This window comes from Chlorocebus sabaeus, chromosome 8, assembly GCF_047675955.1.
Source record: "Chlorocebus sabaeus isolate Y175 chromosome 8, mChlSab1.0.hap1, whole genome shotgun sequence".
Lineage (NCBI taxonomy): Eukaryota > Metazoa > Chordata > Mammalia > Primates > Cercopithecidae > Chlorocebus > Chlorocebus sabaeus.
The window spans coordinates 27,682,408-27,707,526 of record NC_132911.1 but is presented as its reverse complement, the minus strand read 5'-3'; the positions used below and the strand labels follow the sequence as shown (position 1 = coordinate 27,707,526).

Below are 25,119 nucleotides of genomic sequence, written 5' to 3'. Positions count from 1 at the left end.
AACACTTAACTCAAAGGCTTACTATGAGTATTAAATAAGTGAATATTAAACACCATGACAACATGGCCCACTGTACATGCAGCAAAGGGAAATATCCTCCTTTGCTCCCATTTCCCATGTCCCTTCCTCCTCAGCTCTAAGATCTATGATGACCATTATTCTGCCACCTTTTCTATGCATTTATATACAGATGTGTATGTATGTGCATGAACACACAAATAATGGGATTGTACTGTAAGAATTGCTCTAAAAATTGCTTTTCACTTAGTATACTTTGGAGATCCACAACTCTCCCATGAGGTGGTCTCCTCCATTTACATGGTTGGCAACATTACCTGTGAGCTGATAATCCCCAGTTTCGTACCATCAGCTCAGACTTCTCTTGTATTCAGAGCCCACTGACATCTCCACTTGAATGTATCACAGGCACCTCAAACTTCACACACCCAAAACAGAACTCTTGATTTTTCTCCCGCTGAGATTTTCTCTGCTTTTCCCGCTACCTTTTCCACCTCAGTATACAGCCCTACCCTGCTTTCCTACCATTTCTGACAGCCAGAAACTTAGTGTCAGGCTTGATCCCTTCCTCTGTCTCAATCTCCTCTCCATCACCACTGCTGCCGCCCCCAACTGAGCAGGGATGGATGTAATCAGATGGCCTTCTATCTGGTTTCCCACTTTCACCCTGGTACTCCTCTAATCCATTAGCCAGACAGTAGCCAGAATGACCCTACCTGTTAACCAGAACATGCCACTTCCCCTTCATCTGCTTCCTACTGCATTTCAAACAAAATTTCAACTCCTCAAAAGCATGTATCTTGGCCCTTACCTAACACTTCAACCCCATCTCATGATGTTCTTTCTCTTGTTCACTGGGATCTGACATGGTTTGAGTGTTTGTCCCCTCTATATCTCATGTTGAAATGTGATTCCCAATGTCGGAGGTACGGCCTGGTGGGAGGTGTTTGGGTCCTAGGGCTGGATTCCTCATAAATAAATGGCTTACCACTGTCTCCCTGGTGATAAGTGAGTTCTCGCTCAGTTGTTTCACGTGAGATCTGTTGTTTAAAAGAGCGTGCCACCTACCCCACCCGTGATGTGATGTACTGGCTCCCCCTTCACCTTCCACCATGATTGGAAGCTTCCCGAAGCCTCACCAGAAGCAGATGCCAGCACTATGCTTCATGTGAAGCCTACAGAACTGGAGTCAATTAAACCTCTTTTCTTTATAACTTACCTAGTCTTAAGTGTTCCTTTATAGTGACACAAATGGATTAACACAGGATCTAGCCATGCTGGCTTCCTCTCCGTCCCTAGAACACCCAAGCTGTTTCCCATTTCAGGCCCTTTATCTTATCCTTTCTGCTGTTGGCCTAACTCCTCCTTGTACTTCAGGCTCAGCCTAAATATCACCACTTTCCAGGATCTAAAACAGCACACAGTATCTAGTGGGCCCTCAAGAAGGATTTGTTAAATAAGGAAAATAGTAACTATCCAGGTGTTCCCACAACTCCTGAAAACAAAAACTATTTTAAGACTTTCACTTCTTAAATCACTGAACTACATACTAACCTGTAGTATTCTTCTTGCTAAAATCAAGATGTCAAAATAATGCATAATTTTGTCAATTGGAACTCAAAATGAGTAAATTAACTTGTGGTTTGAATAACACATGATTTGACAAACATGAGCTTGTCCCCTCTAAAACTCATGTTGAAATTGTCATTGTAACAGTATTAACAGGTGGGGCCTTTGAGAAGCGATCTGAGCTTGTGGGTAAGATTAAAGCCATTATAAAAGGAAGAATTAGCCCGCTTTTTGTTTTTCTTGCCTTTTGCCATGTGATGACATACCCTTGCCAGATGCTAGGACCTTGACATTGGACTTCCCAACTTCCAAAGCTCTGAGCCAATAAATTTCTGTTCATTAAATTACCTAGTCTCAGATATTTTGTTACAGCAGCACAAGACAGCCAAAGATCCCAATCACAGTTATTATTTAATATTTATGAAATATTTACTCTAAATTAAGTTTTTAACTACCAGTACCTTGTTTTGCTGATTTTACAGCAGTTAAATGTTTCAAATAAAGCACACTCCCAGTCCCCTTCTTAGGTGGGCTGAAAAACTTAAATAGGCCAATCAAAACTACTGTTGTTTAGATGAGCCTAAGGCTGAAAAGACCTTCATGGACCATATTTGGTGAATCTCTCTGTTTGAGAACACTACTATGTCAACAAACTATATTCATTTTTTCTTTAAAAGGGTTATTTCAGTGAAAGGATTATTTCCGTGAAAATGAGAACTTTCCACGAAACGAGAAAGACTATGAGAAGTAAGAATGTGGATGCAGGGCAGAAGGCATTCTCGTAAGCTAATGCTAGGAGCATAAACTGAAAATCACTCTGGAGACTATGATAAAATAAGAATTTCTTACTTGACTGCCTCGTAAATATTGTTGGAAGTATGTCCTGATAAGGCATCATGTAAATTTCGAATAAAATAATCTCTGTATTCTTCTGGAAGGGCCATAAACGTTCCACCCATCACAATAAACTCCACTTTATCCACACTATGACCAAGTTGTTTTAACTGAAAGACAAATTCATCAGCATTAGAATGATGTAAGCAAAAGCAACTACTCTAAGAAGGCATTGCAAATCTCTTATTTTGCAGTGTTTTCATCAGTAGTTTAAAAATCAGAAGTAATGAAACACATTCAGCTAATTCTGTGGATTAAAAATAGGCTCATCTAAAAGAAAAAAAGTGAGTACAACTCAAATAAGGAGAATGAGAACATAAAATAACAAATAAGAGGCGTGACTTTAATACGTACAAAGTGGAAATTTAAAAACACGAAGAATATAAACTAGAAACCAGTAAAGACAAATATAATACAATATGCAGAATAATAAGTATTTATTGATCATGTATTTTATGTCAGACTTGGTGGTAAGCCTAGGGGACAAAAAGGTGGCATTTATGGTCAACAATGATACATGAATGATTATGTAACATAATAAGAATTTGATGTAATGGAAGAAAACAAGAATAAATTAGAAAGAAAAATAAAGACAGCAGTCTAAAATTGATGGATGATTCTGGGCACAGGAGGCACTTCAAGTCTGCTTTCTAAAAAAAAAAGTGAAAGTCTGATTAAAAATGAAATATTCAGGCCAGGTGCAGTGGCTCATGCCTGTAATCCCAGCACTTAGGAGGATCAGGCTGGCAGATGACCTGAGGTCAGGAGCTTGAAACCAGCCTAGTCAACAAAGTGAAACCCCATCTCTACTAACAATACAAAAATTAGCCAGACGTGCTTGTAATCTCAGCTCCTCTGGAGGCTGAGACAAGAGAATGGTTTGAACCAGGAGGCGGAGGGTGCAGTGACCCGAGATTGCGATTGTGCCAGTGCACTCCAGCCTGGGCAGTAAGAGTGACACTCTGTTTCCAAAAAATAAATTAATTAATAAATATTAGGTCTCCTCTACTAGGGGAGAGAATGATACCAATCTTTCATTTTGTTGACTACAATAAGCCAAGATTCTAATTTTTAAAAATAGGTATTGAAATTAACACTAATTTCTGAAAATGGCAAAAAAATTTATACAGAAAAACTATATATATGCATGTGTATACATATATCTACACTAAAAGAATACTCTGTTTCTACATCTATCGTTGTTTCCAAGAGATACTCATCAAAATTACCCTGGTAGCTTTTTAAAATATCTTGCTAGAACCTTAAAGCTGACTTAATCAGAACATCCAGAGGCGAAGATCTGACACATGTTTTGGAGAAGTTACTCAGGTAATTCTAGCGCATTTAAGAAAAGAATCACTGCTCTATGTTCATTTCTAAATCTTGTAAATTATGCTCCTTTTCTGGTAAACATAAACATTTCAGCTCAACAGCTTTACATTTTAAATGAATTAACTATCATAGCTCAAAAAGAAATTGAAGCAAAGGTCAGTTTAGAACCCACTTTTTGGAAAAATGCAGGCTCCCCCAGGTGGGGTCCTCTCCTGTCACTGACAATCCTGTTCCTCATACGCTTGGGTGACAGCAAAGTGGATATGAAAACTGAACAGTATTCATCAATAAGCCAATAAATAAACCCACACACGACTTATCCACTATAGTATGTATTACTATCTACTTTAGACTTGGATGTGCCTACTATACATTACTGTTACAACTATGGACAGTGCTTTACATTCTTTAAATTGGACAAGTTTAAAATAAACTTGTAAATAAAGAAAATCTGTATTAATGCTCAGATTTCTTGAACAGTGCAAGGTCATGTACGTAGTACTTGTTTTTGGTCAGCTACACTAAGGTATAATTTACATATGATAAAATCCACTAACTTTAAGTGTACAATGGATGAGAGCATTTAGAGTTATCTACCCAGCACCATGATCATGATATAGAATAATGCCATACCCCCACAAGTTTCTTTGTATTCCTTTGTAGGAAATTTCCTATTTCTATCCAACAAATCTGTCATGATACTTCTTTTTGAGACAGGCTCTTGCTCAGTCATCCAGGCTGAAGTGCAGTGGTATGACCACAGCTCACTGCAGCCTTGACCTTTTGGGCTCAAGGGATCCTTCCACCTCAGCCTTCCAAGTAGCTAAGACTTCAGGTGCACACCACCACGCCATGCTAATTTTTTTATTTTTTTGTAGATGAGGTTTTGCTATGTTGCCCAGGCTGGTCTCAAACTCTTAGGCTCAAGTGATCTGCTGTCACAGCCTTCCAAAGTGTTGGGATTATAGGCATAAGCCACTGGGCCTGGCCAGTCAAAATTCTTATTCTGACTTTTGGAAGTTAAAAGTCAACATATCCACCTATTGTCTAAGAACTTTCATACATTTTTATTCCACAAATTTCATACTACTAATAACTTTCTACAAATACAAAAAAACTTAGAGAATATAAAACCCTTAAACAATAAATACAGTCTTTAAAGAAAGCAGTGTTTTTCACCTTGCTAGGCATGGCAAATTCTCCCTCCCTCAGACGGATACTGAAAACTTACAAAGGGGAAAAACACATTTTTTGTTATTTCAGGTTCAATTTGACTCAACCAACAATGCCTTCTTAGTAAGTATAAACAGCTAATTTTTAAAAAACATGTTTTTTAAAAATGTACCTGCTCTATTCGGTGTCTTGTCTGTAGGAAAGGGTCATATCTGGCACGGATAGCTCTCATGGAGGTTGGCTAGAAGAGAAAAATATTGTTATGCTCACATTGAATTAAAAATAAAAAGTAGTTTCAAAAGGATTGTATTTAAAAAAAAAAAAAAACAACTCTCCATGGTTCAGAACACTGAAACATGGCTTGTACCCCCATTAATTTTTCTCAGTCTTGTCAGGGTTCAAAACAATGTCCTAAATCACATCCGGCAGGTGTCCACCCACACTGTCATAAGCACCTCAACAGCAGGGTGTCTCCTTGCATCACATCTGTCTTTTGTATAAACACTTCTGGAACCCCGGGGTCGCCAAAGTGTTCTGCTCACAGATACAGACGTGCATACATATTCTAGAGTCATGTAATAAAGTAACTTTTAAATAAGCTTCTAAAATACCACACAATTTTTAATGGCTACCATCATACAGTGGAAAACTCTACAGCCACAAAACAATGTATTGACATAAAATGTTCACTAAGATATTGTAAAATAAAAGGCAAAGTGAAAGAGGACTCTGATATGCGACCTTATATGGAATCAGTCGAACAAAGAATATGTCCAGGTTGAGCATCCCTAATCCAAAAATCAAAAATGCTCCAAAACTCAAAATTTTTTGAGTTAATTTTTTAAAACTTAATACAAACTTTGCTTCATGCACAAAATTATTACAAATACTGTATAAAATTAATTTAGACTAGGTGTATCAGGTATACATAAACCAAAAATGAATCTCATGTTCAGACTCGGGTTCCACTCTAAAGATTTCTCATTATGCATATGCAAATATTCCAAAATCCAGAAAAATCCATTATCCGAAACATTTCTGGTCCCAAGCATTTCACATAAGGGATAGGCAATCTGTGTATGCTGTATTCCCTAAAATATCCCTGAAGGATGGGGAGGAAATAATAGACAATACTAAGTGGTAGGGGGAGGAGCAAAAAAGAATGGCTAGGGGATAGGAATGAGAGGAAGCCTTTTCACAAAATCATTCCTCTTGTATTTTAAAAAATTTGAACCCTAGAAAACAGAAAAAAAAAAATGAAAACGCATATGAGAAAAAGTCACAAGGTTTCCTGGCTTCTGAGCTCTTCTGAGGAGGGTAACTCCTTCAAAAGTGCCTCACTGGCCTCCTGCCTTCCTTCTGGTCCCCACTCTAACCCTTTCTCTACATGGCCATCAAAATGATCTTTAAAAAAAACTAAACTGGATTGTATCATTCCCCTGCCTTAAATCCTAATAGTTTCTCATGACTCCTACACTAATATGGAAACTCCTTAACTTTGCTTACAAACCCCAGCTCATTTGCCTCCCAGCCTCACGCTTCCCTCACTCTCTGCACTGTACAACACCCCCATGTCTTTCCTTCCTTGGGTCTTATTCTAGTGATTTCTGTGCTAGAAATGCCCCTTCCACATATTCTTAGGACTAGCTCCTTGTCATTCAGACTCCGCTTCAATCTTACCTCCTCACAGAATCCCTTCCTAACCACCACAGCTAAACCATCTCAGCTGCCATCACCTTACTTGATTTTACATCTCCGCTTAGCGTTTTTTGAGTGCCTGATACTTTTTCTTGTGTCTTTACTGTCTACCTTCCATTATTAGAATACAAATTCCAGGCTAGGTGCAGTGGCTAATGCCTGTAATCCCAGCATTTTGGGAGGCCGAGGCGGGCGGATCACTTGAGGTCAGCAGTTGGAGACCAGACTGGCTAACATGATGAAACCTTGTCTCTACTAAAAATACAAAAATTAGCTGGGCGTGGTGGTGCTTGCCTGCAGTCCCAGCTACTTGGGAGGCTGAGGCAGGAGAATCGCTTGAACCTAGGAGGTGGAAGTTGCAGTGAAGGAGATTGTGCTACCGCACTCCAGCCTGGGTAACAGAGCGAGACTCCATCTCAAAAAAAAGAAGAAAAAAACATGTAAATTCTGGAAGATAAAGGGACCCTCTCCATTTTCCACTGCTAAAGCAACAGTACAATGTAGTGGTGAGCAGCAGAGTTCGAAACCTGCTTGTCTCTTACTAATAGTGTGTCTTTGGGCCAGCTGTTTAAGCCCACTATGCCCTAGTTTCCTGATTGGCAAACTGGGATAATGATAGTGTCTATCTTCAAAACACTGCAATAAGGTTTACAGTTACAAAGCACTTAGAACAGCGTTTGGGATAAGAAATGCTTATATAAGTATTTCTCTAGTGGCTAGAACAATTTAGGACACTAGTAGACACTGGTAAATATTTGGTGAATGAACAGCTTTCATAATCAGAAAAAAAAAGCAAAAACAAAAACAAAAAATTATCAGAAAGCCAGTACTGGTAAAACCATACTACAAGTAAAGCATGATGCAACACTTCATCAGGATGGCCTCAAAGTTACTGTACCTCATAGCCAGTGTAAGACTGGGTGGAATACTCAAAATCGGAATCAGGTCCACCAGGGCAGTATCTGCCAATACAACAAAAGAACAAGAATGTCAGATGCAAAACTGAGTTCAACCGGCTAGTTTCAAGCATCTACCGTCTCCATAGAATCCTGATAACAAACGAGCTTCCTTTTCAAATCCTAACAGAAGAATCTACCTTTGCAGTATCTGTAAATAACGTTATTTTCTACCAACAAGTAAATAAGATAAATATGTAAAGGGACACTATTACACCCATTTTCAAAATACTACCGTTGTGGTTATTTCAGAGGTTTAAGCTTTTAGGGACAAATAACAGAAATGAAGATTTCCTAAGTTTGAATCAATACTCAGTGTTCTCTTGGGAACCACACTCAAGAAAATCTTTCCCCCTTTTTATCTTCCTACCCAGAATCATGCAAACTTTTCTGCTAATTCTTTCAAATAGATGAGTTGGAGAAATCTAAAGGTTACGTATAAGGATAATTTTTTATTTTGATACGTTTCTGATCCAAATTCATTTTAAATTTCTGACGTGGAATTTAGGCAGCTCATATTCCCATGTTTCATTTATGAGTTAAACAGAATGTGCTGTTTTGAGTTGCATATCCCAATGTCTACTATTTTGAGTTCCATACCCTACATTTTAAAAATTGTATATTGCAACAAATTAAAATATTCATATGTTCCAATTTTATTTATTTATTTTGATATGCAGTCTCACTCTATCACCCAGGCTGGAGTACAGTGGTGTGATCTCGGCTCACTGCAACCTCCACCTCCCAGGTTCAAGCGATTCTCCTGCCTCAGCCTCCCAAGTAGCTGGGACTAGAAGCACATGCCACCACGCTCAGCTAAATTTTTGTATTTTTAGTAGAGATGGGGTCTCACGGTGCTGGCCAGGCTGGTCTTAAACTCCTGACCTCAGGTGATCCGCCTGCCTCAGCCTCCCAAAGTGCTGGGACTGTAGGCGTGAGCCACTGTGCCCGGCCCCATATATTCCAATTTTAAAGCATTAAAATATCTACCAATGGTTGCTTGTTTGAAAGGAGTAATCTATAAATCTATTAAGTCGAAGTTTTAAATATTACCAGCATGTACTGACTAAGGGCTTGAGGGGGCATACTTAGTTTAAATAAAACACACACACATACAATTTAACAAAATCACCATACTTACACACATATATTTCCTGTAAAACTGATGTGTGGACATCTGTGGGGTTTGCACATCACAGCCACAACAGCAATCTATAAAAGAAAGATGAATAAAAAAAGCTATTATAGGATAATTAATACAAAACGCCACAGAGTGGTTATCCCTTGGAAGGAAGGAGAGGAATGCAACCAGAGAGGGGCAAGACCGGGCTTCAAAGGTATTGACGAGGCTGTATTTCTTAAGCTGGGCACTGGGTACAAGAGCGATCTCTATTTAATATTAATTATCTTTAAATTGTCCATATGTATTATATATGTGAATTTATATTCCATTTTACAATAAATTAAGTACAAAATTAATTAATTGTTAAAGCCACAGTGATTCTTAGTCTTTCTCTCTCTGATTATCTTACTAAATAGCCTGTAAGAAAAAAATTACTTTATGCAATTCCATGAAGTTATATATAAACCTAACCTTTGTGACTCAAATGCCTCATGAACACACTGGATCTCAATATTTGCAGCAGGGACTATTAAACTAACAGCTTCATGTTTCAGGGTCTGGGTGTAAATAACTTCAGAGGAGTCTGACAGAGCCTCAGTGAGGTGAGGACAGGAGGCAGTGGCAGACACGCGAGATTGGTTACATCCGGGGCACTTGGTCAAATCTGGCCATTTATGAAAGCAAATGCAAGCCAGGCTTCTCACTGTCAGAGAAGTAGCTACAAATATGGAAAGAGAGAAAAGCAGAATGAACTCTATGGGCTGGGTGGAATTAAAGGTATTGTGGTCAATCAGAGTGTTCAACATATGGTAGACTGATAAATAAATACAAATGGAAATGTGTTACATGTATATGTGTGCATATATGTATGCAGCTATACATATATATGTCCTCACTTGATTCACTGAGAGAGTCTGGTGGCATAACACCCTAATAGCAGTAAGCACACCTAGTACTCAGGTCTTAGTTTCTAAATATCCTTCTTCACTGAAAGAAATCAAGGCTCCTTGGGGAAATGGCTGATTCCAGGGCTGGAACAAAGAAAGTCTAAGATGAGCCTAGGACATTTTTCTTTCCTTTCTTTTTTTTTTTTTTTTTTTTTTTGGTGACAGAGTCTTACTCTGTTGTCCAGGCTGGAGTGCAAGGGCACAATCTCGGCTCACTGCAACCTCCACCTCCTGGGTTCAAGCAATTCCCCTGCCTCAGTCTCCCAAGTAGCTGGGATAACAGGCATGTGCCACCACGCCTGGCTAATTTTTTGTATTTTTTTTAGTAGAGACAGGTTTTCGCCCTGTTGGCCAGACTGGTCTCGAACTCCTGACCTTAGGCGATCCACCCAGCTCAGCCTCCCAAAGTGCTGGGATTACAGGCGTGAGCCACCATGTCTGGCTGAGCCTGCAACATTTTATTGAGCCAGAAAGTTAGAAACTGCTCAAAGAATGATGAGGACATTTTAAAAAGACAGAAATCACCTTGAAAAGGCTCTCACTGGTCAAGTCTGCAATAATTTGTGCATCAAAATAAATAGTAACAGACGACAACCCACCAAAGAGGAAACCATTTATTCCTTCACACAAATAAAGGTGTGAACTGGGTATGTGATGAGAAACAAGATATTTACCTAGTTTCTAAGTATTTCTCCATACAACACTTCTTCATACAAACTGGGAAAAAATAATTTGACAGACGGTAAGTCTGGTGGACAGCACCTTGATCAAAATAAGAAATGTCAGTGATAGGAAACCTGAACCTAGGCACTACCGGATGGAAGATGATGAGAAGAACGCAGTGCCACTTCTGTGATGCACAGGCTGAAGACACATAAGCTGAATCTCATGATAAGGAAACAGCTGATGAACCCACATTCAGGGACATGCTACAAAACAACTTGCCTGAAATCTTTAAAAGTGTTAAGGTAATGGAGTCCAAAAAAGACAAAGGAAATGTCCAGACTAAAGAGATATGACAATGAAAAGCAATAGGTGATTCTGAACTAGGTTCTGTGGGACGTTATGGAAACAGTTGGTGAAACTTATGTGAGGTCTGAGGCTTAGATGACAGTAATGTATCCGAGTTAACAACCATGGTGTTTCAAGGAAAACACAAACACGAACTCAAATACAAACTCAAAATGGGTTACAAACCTACTTGTCTATATTTAAAAGTTGTGCTCTAAGAAAGACAATGAAAAGACAAGCCACAGACTGCAAGAAAATATCTGCATAATAGGTACCTGATAAACCATTTCCAGCTAAAATATACAAAGAACTCTTAAAACCTAATAAAAAACACCCAATTAAGAACAGGGCAAAAGATGTGAACAGATATCTCACTAAAGAAGATATACAGTGGCAAATAAGTGTACGGAAAGATGCTCAACATCATGTCATTAGGGAATTACAAACTAAACAAGGAGATACCACTGTTCAACTGTGAGAATAGCTAAAATCCAAAACACTGGCTGGGCACCACAGTTCATACCTATAATCACAGCACTTTGGGAGACCAAGGTGGGAGGATCCCTTAAGCCCAGGAGTTCAAGACCATCCTAGGTAACATGGTGAAACCCTGTCTCTACAAAAAAACCCACAAAAATTAGCTGGTGTGGTGGTGCATGCCTGTTGTCCCAGCTACTTGGGAGGCTGAGGTGGGAGGATAGTTTGAACCTGGGAGGTTGAGGCTGCAGTGAGCTGTGATCATGCCACCATACTCTAGCCTCAGTGACAGGACAAAACCCTGTCTCAAAATAAATTAATTAAATAAAATCCAAGCATCACAGCGCTCATTCACTGCTGGTGGGAATGCAAAATGGTGCAGCCACACCGGAAGAGTTTGCAGTCTTTTACAAAGTGAAACACAGTCTTACTATATGATCTACCAGTTGCACTTCTTGACAGTTACTCAAGTAAGCTGAAAATGTAGGCGGACACAAAAACCTTCACACAGTTTTGTTTAAAACTGCCAAAAACTGGAAGCAACCAAGATGTCTTTCAATAGGTGAATGAATAAGCAAATAGTGGTACATCCGTACAATGGAATATCATTCAGCAACTAAAAAGAAGGAATGAGCTGTCAAGCCACAAAAAGACAAGGTAGACTTAAACCCATATTGCTAAGTGGAAAGGCTGTTTGATTCCAATTACTGTACATGAAACTCTGGAAAAAGCAAACTTTATTAAAGACAGTAAAACACTCAGTGGTAGTCAAGTTACTTCTGGAGCATGGAGAGGGAGAGGGACAAATAGGAGCTGGTTTTTTTTTTGTTTGTTTGTTTTTGAGACAGAATCTCGCTCTGTCACCCAGGCTGGAGTGCAATGGCATGATCTCAGCTCACTGCAACCTCTGCCTCCTGGTTCAAACTATTCTCCTGCCTCAGCCTCCCAAGTAGCTGGGATTACAGGCGCCTGCCACCACGCCTGGCTAATTTTTGTGTTTTTAGTAAAGATGGGGTTTCACCATGTTGGCCAGGCTGTTCTCGAACTCCTGACTTCAGCTGATCTGCCCACCTCAGCCTCCATAAGTGCTAGGATTACAGTCATGAGCCACCACACCCGGCCACAAATAGGAGATTTTAGGGCATTGAAACTATTTCATACGACACTGTAATAGTGGATACATGACATTATGCATTGGTGAAACCTACAGAATGTAGAACACAGTGGGTGTTCTAATGTAACTACAGGCTTTGGTTAATAATAGTGCAGCAATATTGGTTCATCAATTATAACAAATGTACCAAACAATGCAAGATATTAATAATACGGAAACTGGAGTAGGTGTGAAGGTGCTAGAGGAAGTATATAATTTTTTTTTCTCTGTAAACCTAAAACTACTGCATAAAATAAACAAATCATCATCAGAGAAACAGCAAGAATAAAGGCATGGAGGTGAGAATGGCAGTAGATAAGGAATGGCCACCGGCTGTGTGTTTCTGATGCTTTCAATAGATCACTTTGTGACACTGTCAAAGATGAATTTCATGCAGGTAGGACAAAGTAGACGAGTAAGGAAATGACTGAAATAATCTAAACAAGAAATAATAAACGTCAAAGCATTCCTACCAGTGGCAGTAGGAACGGAAAATGCATTTCACATTTTTTGGAAACAGAGTGCACAGTGGTACCATGAACTAACATGGACAGGAAAGGTGAATAAGCACGTTTGGTATTAGTTTGGGTTATGTTATACTTGAGGAGGTTCTTAGGCAGTCAAAGGACAGATACCTAACTGACAATCTGACAGGAGGCTGAAGTTCAGCAAATGGTTCATGCTGGGAGTCAGCATACAGTAACAGTAAAATCATCATATGGATGAGGTTACCAAAGCAAGCATGTAAAGCACCAAACACAATGGGCCCAGGACAAAAGAAAACACCAACTTTTAGAGGCAAGCACAACAAGGGTAGCTCTCAAAGAAAGGACAGAAATGATCAGAGATAGAAGGAAAAACAGAGAGGGTGGTATCACAGAAGCCTCGGTTTACCAGGCAGGCTGAAAGGTTGCTAAGTTTCTGTCTTCTTTAGTGGCAAGCTCACACATAATGCTTAACCCCAAAAAGTCGGCCAGGCACAGTGGCTCATGTCTGTAATCCCAGCACTTTGGGAGGCTGAGGCAGGCAGATCACCTGAAGTCAAGAGTTCGAGACCAGCCTGGCCAACATGGTGAAACCCTGTCTCTACTAAAAATACAAAAATCAGTTGGGCATTGTGGCACATGCCTGTAATCCCAGCTCCCTGGGAGGCTGAGGCACAAGAATCTCTTGAATCTGGGAGGTGGAGGTTGTAGTGAGCCAAGATTGTGCCACTGCACTCCAGCCTGGGCGACAGAACAAGTCTCTGTCTCACGGAAAAAAAAGAAAGTCAAGACTTATCTATCACATAAAGAATGTTATTTTATTTAGGGATATGGAAGTTAATGCTAAAGAAATTGGCTAAGAGTTAAAAATGGTTGTCCTAGGGTAGAAAAAGGGAGGTGAGAGGGGCATGGACTATTAGTTTTTCTTAACAAGCTTTTTTTTTTTTTTTTTGAGACGGAGTCTCGCTCTGTCACCCAGGCTGGAGCGCAGTGGCACAATCTCAGCTCACTGCAAGCTCCACCTCCCAGGTTCACGCCATTCTCCTGCCTCAGTCTCCAGAGTAGCTGGGACTACAGGCGCACGCCACCATGCCCAGCTAATTTTTATTTTTTTTTTGTATTTTTAGTAAAGATGGGGTTTCACCACGTTAGCCAGGATGGTCTCGATCTGACCTTGTGATCCGCCCACCTCGGCCTCCCAAAGTGCTGGGATTACAGGCGTGAGCCACCGTGCCCGGTCAACAAACTTTTTACACTAGATGCAAACAAACGAAACAAAACAAAAACACTTAAGTACAAAGAAGAAGATATGAGGTTTGGTGGTACATTGTATGTTAAAGTCTTAGGGTTTAATTAGCCATAAACGTAACGTGATCCAGGAGACATGGTCACTAAGTCAACACAAGTTGCTTGGAATATAATATCCCAGTTCAAATAACAGAATGAACTTGTGGGATCATATCAGGAAAAATTTGGTTCTGGGGACCATATGTTAAGAGGGTCTTAATTCTATCAATTTCTGCGCATGTATCTCACACTCATCTTTTTTCATCCTAGAGTCTCCCTCCTAACTCAAGTCCTTAACACTGCATACTGAGATCATACCAAGAGCGTCTAAACTAGTCTTTTTGTCTCCGAACTACCCTGCACGTTGTATCCAAATAAATTTTCTGAAAATCTACTTTGTTCATATTACTCCCTTTTTCAAAACTTTTGTTTCCTATTATCTAGCTGCTTTGCCAGACATTTAAGATTTTTATAAGCTGATCCCAAACTACCTATTCAATGCACAGTCCTACTCTCCCGAACTGTTAACGCCCTTAAGTCTGGCACACTCGCTATTCCCTGCGCGCACCACACCCTTCCTGTCATTCTCTACCTCTGTGCTTTAGCCCCTCTGTCCTAGATTCCATGGTGCTTCGAGCCTGCTCTTCTTGGCTTATGGGTCAAGCAAGCTCTGTGCTTTCTACTGGGCCTTCCCCAGCCCCTTTTGCTGCAGGGACATTGCTGTCCTCTGGACTTCCACAGTGCTCATAATGACCATATATAGAACTACTTTGCACCATTAACTGCCTTTCAAAAGTACCTTTCATAAGCATCAATTATACTGAAAGCTACCCGCTTAAGATGACCAACATTTATCCTATTGTGATTGTCACCAAGCCTGAATCCATACTTTTAAAGAAGTCAAAACGTCTTCTACTCCTTTAATCAAAATTATACTTTTCTCCTCTTTCTGCTCTCCTTGCATTCAGCACAGGTCTCCATTCCAGCACATATCCTAATACAGGGACTTCATTAGTCAGAATCCCCAACCTCCACCTCACTACACGGGTGTTACATGAGGCAGGGACTTCTGCCAGAACAGATACCCAGTGTGTCGACACTTCATGAGTAGAATCACTCACCCCACTGGCAGTTCTGATGGGTTTCGCCTTTAACTTGGGAATCAAGACCTTGCGATATTGAGGAGGGACGGCAGCAATGATATCCACCAGCCGGGGCTGGGCAGAAAGGCCATATTTGGCGGCTGTCTTGGTTTTCACCCTGAAAGTAAAGCATCTCACATTATCAAGATCACGGTATTTTAAGGACATGCTATCAAGAGGATGATCTATAAACAATATCATTAACAACTGTCACTCTCTAATCCCTTCATCATGTGACAAGAATAGTTTTAAGATCTGTGACTATCAGGGAAATAGAAGAACAAAATTCACAAGTGAATGACTACTTCCCACCCTCGAGTACCAGAAAGAAAACCAGGACTATGGAGGGAGGACGACAATGACACAATACAGATCTAGTTCAGAATAGTGCTGCAGCTTCAAATGACTATTCTGACTCCACCTTTGTCAACCTCAGCACTACTGATGTTTGGGACCACACAGCTCTTTGCTGTGGCAGGTGGCCAGTGAATTGAGGGATGTTCAGCAGCATCCTTGGCCTCTATGCATTACCAGCCTTCTTCCTGTCTTCCTGTTGTAACACTCAAAAATGTCCCTAGACGTTGCCAAATGTCCTGAGGAGGAAATCACTCCTGGTTGACAACTACTGTCTTAGGCAAAACAATTAAAAAAAAAAAAAAAATCAAGGATGGCTACACAGAACCAAATAGGAAATAAAGTACGTATTTTTGAAAGTTTAAAAAAACTTTTACCAGCTTTTCCTTGTGCCTGCTAGCCAAACTCTAACAGTCACCCTGTCTTCTAACTTTAATCCATCTAGAAATATCTGTGAAGTGCTCACATCATTGTCAACAAATACTAACTGAGTACCTAACATGTACAAGAGGTTGCCTGAATATTGAATACTTGGTATGTTCAAATGTGCAAGGCACAGTCCTTTCATGTTCTATGTTTACATGTTTGCAGACAGGCATGCCGAAAAAATTAATGTATAAATGATTAAAACATATGTCATAACACACACACATACACAAGCACAATGAGTGCTTCCAGAATTCAGGGAGGAATCTGATGTGTGCCGGGGAGATATTTATGGAAAATGAGCACAGAAGAAAGAGTAGGTCTCAGTCAGTAAAGACACAAAGATGACATGGAGAGCAGAGAGGCTGATTTATGTGCAGATGCAAAAACAGGAATGCATATATTTTAAGAAATACAAGTAGACCAACTTGACAGAAAGCAGATTTTCAATGTAAAGGTACAGAGGTTTAAAAACTTGGAAAAGCAGGTTGAAGCCAGACTGAGAGACCTTCCAATAATAGGCTGGTGATATCTGAGGAGGGGCGAGTTTTAAGGAAGATGGCAGCTTTAGCTTTAAATGTGCTAAATTAAAGAGAACAACAAATATATGTAAGATGTAGAAATGTTCACTAGAAATTAAAGATTTGTATAATCGGGGTATAACAAAAAAAGGAAGAAAAACTGCTAAAGACATAGTAGAAAAATCAGTAAAATATAATAACTTTATAGTCAGAAGAGGATAATTATTTACTTATTTATTCCTGTAGCAAATATTTACTAAGCATGAGGCTTCAAGGAAGGGGTAAAATATTGCAGCATCTCAAGTATCAGAGAATAGAATCTCAAAAAAAGGTCATTGCTGTACGTGGTGATTAGATGACCTAGGGTTGGGGGGAGAACCCTTTCATTCGGGAAGATCTACACAGAGCGAATATATATTATAGTTTTTAAAAAAAATAGATGCAGAGATGAAAGACACTCTTATTTGAGACTGTAGGAAAGTCCAAGCTGAATATGATTATGGAGAGGAAGTGGATGAATGTGTCAAAGAGGTTCCACAGCAGGGGAGGGTTGGATTAGATCGGGGCCCCAAAGCGAGGGTTTTCCTGACAGAAAGCTGCTGCTTCAGCTGAGACAGTAGGGAAGGAAAGTAGGATGTGCAGCAATGCAGCACAGAAGAACATGGGCTCTGGAGATGGCTGACCTAATTCCAAATCCTAGCTCTGCCAATTACTAGTTACTTACCCATGGACAAATTATTTAACCACTCTCTGGCTCAGATTACCTACCTGTCAAGTGTGGCTGATATCAGTACTTACAGAATTTTGAGAGGATTAACTGAGCTAATACATATAATGCACTAGCAACAGTGTCTGGATTACAGTAAGTACCCAATAAATGTTAGAAGCTATTAGTATTCTTAAGCTGAGACAATTTTGCCATTAAGAAATGAATGACAAGGCAAGGCAGAAAGCTAAAATTCTCAACTAAAACAAAACTTGAGCTGGAAAACAAGTAGTACTAGATAATTTCATAAAAGAGATCTGCTACCTAAGAACAAGCTTGCTGTCTTTTTATATCCACTTACTTATTTAGATCGATGTCTTTCCCCTGCTCGTGGGCTTCAATCAGTTGTTTAATAACATCTCCTATAGTCAGCATCATCAGCTCAGCAGGGCTGAGATCTCCTGGAAAGTTAATATTCAACAATGTCAAAAATCGTATCATTCAATCAAGATTTTAAAATCTGATTTAGTGGCAGTTTTCCTTCCAAAACCATACAAATATGCCAAATGAATAGCTCAAATTCAGAAGATGCTAAACCTCTATTGTTTACGATTTGATCATATCTTTTGTATCTTTAATTTAAAACAAACCTGGTTTTACATAGATATGGGAAAAGCTCCCTTTAGAAGCACATACTCTATGAGATGATTACAAATAAATACAGGAAAGGATACAAGAAGGAGTAGAAACAATGTGAGGAGAAAGAACCTAATCACACACGAAAGGACCAAAGTAATTCTCTTCCCTTTATCTCCAGAGTTGTAATTACTAATATTTGCATAATACTTTAGCGTTCATAAAGAACATTTAGATGCATGAATTCAGGTGATTCTCAGAACAGAAGGCAGACAGAACAAGAATATGTGCCTATTACATAAAGATGCTATCAAGGAGTAAAGCTGAAACTCAAACCCAGGTATCTGCCTAAGAATCTTAATGCATTTCTAAAATATTGTCTGTCCACTATCATGAGCTTCTGGCAACTGGAGCTCCCACTCTCATCCAAAGGCAACAGCAGAAGCTGACAGGTTCTTGTACGACTTCATCTACTCAAGCACAGTTCAAAAATTGGTTCAAGGATGGGCATATCTCTAAGCCAGGCCAATCTGAGCTCTTTTCTTCAAGGTAAAAAATGCCAGTCTTTTTCCAGGGACAAAAGTTGTGGGATATCACCTTGGAAGCTGTTGGCAAGCAAGCTTCTTGCCTGTAGAGCAGTGGTTCCCAACCTTTTTGATAAAAGGGAATGGTTTTGTGGAAGACAATTTTTCCACAGGCCAGGGGAGGAGGGTGGTTCTGGGATGATTCAAGCGTATTATACCTATTGTGCACTTTATTATTATTATTACTGCATTGTTATATATAATGAAAGAATTATACAATTCACCATAATAAATTCTATTCCCATAGAATCAGTGGGAACCCTGAGCTTGTTTTCCTGCAACTAGACAGTCCCATCCGGGGGTGATGGGAGACAGTGACAGATCATCAGGCATTAGATTCTCATAAGGAGCACACAACACAGATCCACCGCAGGCCTGGTTCACAACAGGGTTCAGGCTCCTTTGCGAATCTAATGCCACTGCTGATGTGACAGGAGGCAGAGCTTAGGCAGTAACGTGAGTGATGGGAAGTGGCTGCAAATACTGATGAAGCTTCACTTGCTCGCCTGCTGCTCACCTTCTTCTGTGTGGCTCAGCTCCTAACAGGCCACGAATTGGTACTGGTCCGCAGCCCAGGGGGTTGAGAACTCATATTGTAGAGAAAGCTAAAAGATAATGAAAAGTGTGGATGGAAGGCCCGGGCAGCTATGGAGGCCTCACATTTACTTTATCTCATTTGAACCCTTACAGTAACACGGAAGGTAGGTACTGTTATCCCATTTTATAGATGTGAAAAATGAGGCTAAGGCAAGTTAACAAGCCATCGTAAATAGCAGAGCCAAGACTCAAATCCAGCTCTTTTCACCACAACTTCCATGCTTTTTTCACTGCAGCACACTGCATCTAATTTAATGAGGCAAGGCTAACATATACACAATTTTTGAGAGAAATAAAGTCCATCTATAATCAAAGGCTAAATGCTTTCCAAACCATGTAACTCAGCACTTTCAGAGTTCTACAAAGGTGCCTCAGGGGCCATGTAACAGAGGTAGGACTGGTGGTGGTCATGGCAGAGGAAGGGAGAAGGGAAGAGAAAAATAAGGCGGGGGGAAAAAAAGGAGGGGGTCTCTTTATTTCCACCACAGCAGCTCTGCTTTCAGTTGTTTATATATTGAGGTTCTGTAGAAGAATTTATTTGGAGGGTAAAAGGGGATTGGCCGATAAGAAGAGAAAAATATTTGGAAACCACTTGTATAGCTCTTGAGTGTATCAAGAACTGGAAGAGTAAATGAGTAGGAAAAGGCTTCATGGAGGAAATGGCACAGGGATCTTTAAAGATAGGGCAAGATTTGGACATGCAAAACAGAAGGCAATCCAGAACAAATAATGTCAGGCATAGGAATTATCTATCTTTGTGTGAAAGAGCACAGTCTAACTAGAATCCACCTTTCTAACAGGGTTTAATAAAGAACAGATTACAGGGGACCCTGGCCACTAGGCAAAGGCATTGAAATGGAATGCAGTAGACAGTGAAGAATTACATATTCTCAACTTTGGAAATAAAAAGATAAAAGTAATGTTTAAGGAAGGTAAGAATATGTATTGGTACAAAGAATGATTCAGAAAGTAAAAAAGGACACATATAATCTGGGTACTATGCAAATGGCTCTTGAAAGGCAACATTGTTTTAAAAAATCCACAAAATCTAAGACAGGATCCAGTCCCAATCCCTACTAGGTGTGTGGTAAAGGAAAAGGTCGACCTTTTTTTTTTTTTTTTTTTGGAGACAGAGTCTTGCTCGGTCACCCAGGCTGAAGTGGGTGCGATCTCGGCTCACTGTAACCTCCACCTCCCAGGTTCAAGCGATTCTCCTGCCTCAGCCTCAGCCTCCCAAGTAGCTAGAATTACAGGCGCCTGCCATCACGCCCGGCTAATTTTTGTATTTTTAGTAGAGACGGGGTTTCACCATGTTGGCCAGGCTGGTCTCCAATTCCTGACCTCAAGTGATCCACCCGCCTTGGCCTCCCAAAGTGCTGGGATTACTGGCATGAGCCACAGCGCCTGGCCGAGATCAACTTTTGAGCGCCCATTTCCTTGTCTGTAAAATAATACATCCAAATTTCACAAAGCCATTCTAAGATTCACATAATGTATATGAAAGCTAAAATACCATTCAAATATTAGTTAGTGATGAAGGTGGGTTAGGAGGTTGGCGGCCAAAATGAAGAGGAATAAACTATTTCAAGAGGTAATTTCTAAGTAAGAATCAACATGACTTGGTGACAGCAGACGCTAAAAGAATCCTGACAGATTGAGAAGGAGCAAGTTAGAGTGAGATAACAAATTAATTTAAGGCATGCAAATATGACAAGACCCAAACGAAGGTAACTTGGACACTTAGAATTGTTGCTTGCAATAAAGAAATATAGCAGTTAATGTCAAGAAGCATAGTGACTAACGATGTATTTATTTTTCATTTTATGTTTTTTGAGGTCACAGATACAGCCTGGCCAACCAGCTCCATACCTAAGTATAATTTTGGTCTGGGAAAGTTACTTAACTCTTTGAATCTCAGCTTCATCTGTGAAACGGAAATGATACCGACTTCAAAATACAGGCTCAATAAATGGTAGCTATTATTCTGACAACCATTACCATGATTAGACCAGCTGGTCAAACGAGTGTATAGAAACAGAAACAGAACCTGTGAGAGAATATTTAAAATTTGAATCCGTTCTGTTGAAAAACCAAAGGTGGAATTGTTCCATGCTAACTCAGGAGGTAATAAAAATGAGAATAATTGCATGCACAACTGTTACACTGAATCCAAGGATAATTAAGGCTTTTTTTCATATCTTAACATAAGGCTTTAAAAGAAACTCTCAAACTAACACGTCAAATGTGTCGTGAAACAAATCTTAACAAATGAAAAGTCCCACAACCCGTTAAATCGACGTTAACTCCTCGGAGGACATATCTTGGAATAAAGGTTTCCCTGCCATTCAAACAAAAGACACCAAGTGACTGCCAAAGAGGAAAAGAGGAAAGGTAGGGTGCTTCCAAAAGCAAAACAAGAGAAACGAGAAGGCTGGGGGGCTGGAATGGACAGACTGACCCTAGGTGGCGGGGCGACTGGACTGGGTAGCGGATTCTCGCGGGAGAAGTCTGGTTCAGCATTTGATTGCCTGGGCGTTCGCCCCTTTCGGACCACCCCTTTTCCCCATATCCTTCCCTTTCGCACCTTTCCGCTTCTGCCTCATTTCTGCGCCGCCGTAGCAGAACCACCAGGTATAAAAATGCAGCCACAAACTCAGACCTCGGGGAAAGCTCACAGCCACAAAGCAACCCCGCCTGTCGTAAAATGTCGGTCAATGTATCGTAAAGCTCTTCCCGAAAAGCCGACGTGCACAAAGCCACGCCCCGCCCCTTGTTGCAACTAGCGGGGTAGCTTGCGGCACCAGAGGCCTCTCAGGTGCGATCCTGCCCCGGGTCTCAGGGATAGAGGATGGGAGCGCCTGAACAGAGTGGTATCTTGGGGTTAGAAAGCTCGACTTGGGCAGTACAAATGTGAGACAGAGCTCTTGGATAGAGGCTACGTCAGGAAGTCTAAGTAAAAGGGTGGAAGTGGGTAGTCTCTCATGAGGGGAAGTGGGAGCCCAGGGTCGTCACATCCGGGGCGGGGGTGGTGTGGGAACGTGAATGGGCGAGACCACGGAGGAGGAACTTTTCACTAGTTGTGGAAACTAACCGAGGGCCTGGAAGAGACCAGGCAGGAATCGAGTAACAATCCAAGGTGCAGGCTTTGGGACCACGTGGTCACCTTGGTCTTAGATGAATGGCACATATGATCCGTAACTATCATGAAAGCTGTGAATGTCTCTTGTGGAAGGAAAATAACATCTCGGGACCCTAAACTCTGCCAAAGACAAAAGTTAAGCTTGGGGCCTGGCGCAGTGGCTCACGCCTGTAATACCAGCGCTATGCCCACCTCGGGAGGCCGAGGCCAGCAGATCACCTGAGGTCAGGCATTCAAGACCACCCTGGCCAACATGGTGAAACCGTGTCTCTACTAAAAGTACAAAAATTAGCCAGGTGTGGTGGTGCGCGCCTGTAATCCCAGCTACTTGGGAGGCTGAGGCAGGAGAATCTCTTGAACCCAGAGGTGGAGGTTGCAGTGAGTGGAGATCGTGCTCTGTTGTCCAGTGCACTGCAGCCTGGACAGCAGAGTGAGACCCTGTCTCAACGATAACAAAAAGTTAAGTTTGGGAACTGAGTCACGCTTTTCTTCTGTTCCTAAACAGCTGCAAAGGCAGAAGGCCACATATCTCCCCAGGTATCCTCCCAGAGGAGTTGTTCACAGGGAAATTCCTTGTGAGCGGCAAAATCTTCACCTTACAACAGTTCTGTTGAATTCAACTTTGACGTGTAAATTAACAGGTAGGGAACAAAGACAAGACTAGAAATCACCCTTTAGCCCACCCCAAGAAAAATGCATATTTGACTCCTTCCTCTATGTTTACTTTGTCTTCTGTAAAAGGCAGATTTACTGAGTGTGAAATGAATGCATTATTGTTTCTCTTTCCCCTCCTGCCTGCTCTTTCCCCTTTATATATTGAAGTCCTCAGAACTCCCTTTGGAAAAACCACAGGCCACAGATTCCACCATAACTTATGTCTCTTTTTCCTGGGTGTGTCCTCAACTTTGGCAGAATAAACCTCCAGATTGAGACCTGTCTCAGACACTGGTTTACGTTCTCCAGAAAAACAGGCACAAAATTTAGCAAAATTTGGAGGCAGGACTTGGGATGTTTTCCTGAAATCCATCTATGATCTCCCTTGTCCATAGGCTGGAGATTAAGAACCTCTCCCATTAATAAAGACAGGAACATGTACCCTACTAGAACTGCATGTAGAGCAAGTCTATTTGCTGCATTAAGAATAGACTGCGGGAGGGGGTTGGTGTAGAAGTGGGGAGATCAAGTGGGTGGCGGTTACCATAGCCAGGCCAATGATTCCCAAACTTTGCTGCAATTTGAATCACCTGGAGAACAGTGAAAAATCCCAGTGCCCAGATCCCATCCCACACCTATTAAATCAGAATATCAAGGGGTGGGAATCAGGCATTAGCAAGTTTAAAAGATCCTGGGTTATTCCAACGTGCATCAACGTTTAGGAACCACTGAACGAGGTCAGAGATTATTGTGACTCAAATCGGGGTAGTCAGCAGTGAAAGTGGTGAGAAGTGTTCAGATTCTGAATATAACTTGAAGATTTCAACAAGACTTTCTGACAGATCAGATGTGGCATATGAAAGGCAGACAGCAACATCAAGTGTGACACCAAAGCTTTTGGACCAAGGGACTGGAACAATGTGGTTAGAATTAGCTGAAATGGAGAAGATTAGGTGGAGAGGTGTTTCAAGGAACTGGCGGGGATTGGTTTGAACCTGTTGTATTTTCTGATGACTAGTGAACAGGAAGACATGAAAGAGGTTGACACTGGATATCAGTCGAGAGCCATCGGCGTGTGAGCAAAATTGAAAGCTATGAAACAGGTGGCTGTGGAAAGGAAAGAGACCAGCGACGAAGCCTTGGGGTATTTTATTATTAACAGGTTGAGGAGCAGGGGAATAACCAACGAAGGAGACTGAGGGGCACTTCCAGGAAGATGGGATGAAAACTAGGGCAGTGGTTATCTGAAAGCCAAGAGTAGGAAGTTTGTCAAACAGGAGGGGATGATCAACCAGGTCAAATGCTCCTGAGGGCTCAAGGAAGATAAAGGTTGAAAATTGACCAGGATCATTGTGGACTTTGACAAGAACAGTTTTAATGGAATGGGAAGGGTGAAGGATTGGCTGGAGTAGGTTTATATTAGCTTGAGAGGAAAGGAATTTGATACAGTAAGTAGAGACAACTCTTTTGAAGAGTTGTGGGGTTTTGTTTGTTTGTTTTTGGAGACAAGGTCTTGCTCTGTCACCCAGGCTGGAGTGCAGTGGTGCAATCACAGCTCATTGCAGCCTTGAACTCCCAGGCTCAAGTGATCCTTCCATCTCAGCCCCGCAAGTAACTGGAACTACGGGCATGTGCCACCATGCCTGGCTAGTTTTTATGTTTATTTTTTGTAGAGATGGGGTCTCCTTATGTTGCCCAGACTGGTCTTGAACTCCTGGGTTCAAGTAATCTTCCCGCCTCAGCCTCCCAAAGTGCTGACACCATGCCTGGCTAGGAGTTTTGTCATAAAGAAGTGCAGAGAAATGTACTAATACCTGGCAGGGAAATGGAGGTTCAGGGGAGTGTTTATTAAGGTGGAATAAATGACATCAAGTCTGTTCACAGATGGGAATAATCCAGTGGAGAGTGAAAGTTTGGTGAATTAGAGAAGAGGAGGAGGTACTCTACGTGGTTCTTCAGTTAGAGAGAGGGATGGAATCTGGTGCAGAGAGAAGGGATTGGCCTTCAATGGGTGCATGGATAGTTCATCTAGTAACAGGCTGGAGGGCAGAGCACTGGATAGGTGGTTGGGTGTGACGATGAGGCTCTGTGGACATTCTCATTGCTTCTGTGAGTTCAATGGAAATTCAGCCTGAGAGAATACAGAAACATCTAACAGGCCTAGCATTCAGGTGTCCAATAGCAGGTGCCAAGGACTACCATAAAGAACCCCAGAGGCTGGGCCCGGTGGCTTACAC

The 25,119-nt window shown here is 41.1% G+C and overlaps 1 protein-coding gene across 2 annotated transcripts in view; it reads right to left on the bottom strand.

Annotated features, from left to right (window-relative positions):
* ELP3 (elongator acetyltransferase complex subunit 3) overlaps positions 1-21,794 on the bottom strand; it is a 104,696-nt gene extending 82,902 nt beyond the window's left edge. The window contains exons 1-7 of one of the 2 annotated variants that reach the window (XM_007962016.3): positions 21,674-21,794; positions 17,634-17,733; positions 15,245-15,383; positions 8,782-8,852; positions 7,583-7,646; positions 5,159-5,227; positions 2,437-2,591 (exon numbers count right to left, since the gene is read on the bottom strand). In XM_007962016.3, the coding sequence (XP_007960207.1) occupies positions 2,437-2,591; positions 5,159-5,227; positions 7,583-7,646; positions 8,782-8,852; positions 15,245-15,383; positions 17,634-17,733; positions 21,674-21,692 (617 nt within the window). In that variant the 5' untranslated portion in view covers positions 21,693-21,794. Of the gene's footprint in view, positions 1-2,436; positions 2,592-5,158; positions 5,228-7,582; positions 7,647-8,781; positions 8,853-15,244; positions 15,384-17,633; positions 17,734-21,547; positions 21,653-21,673 lie in introns of those variants that run through there. The other variant, XM_073018018.1, reaches the window with a different exon arrangement.
* Between the last annotated feature and the right edge of the window lie 3,325 nt (positions 21,795-25,119).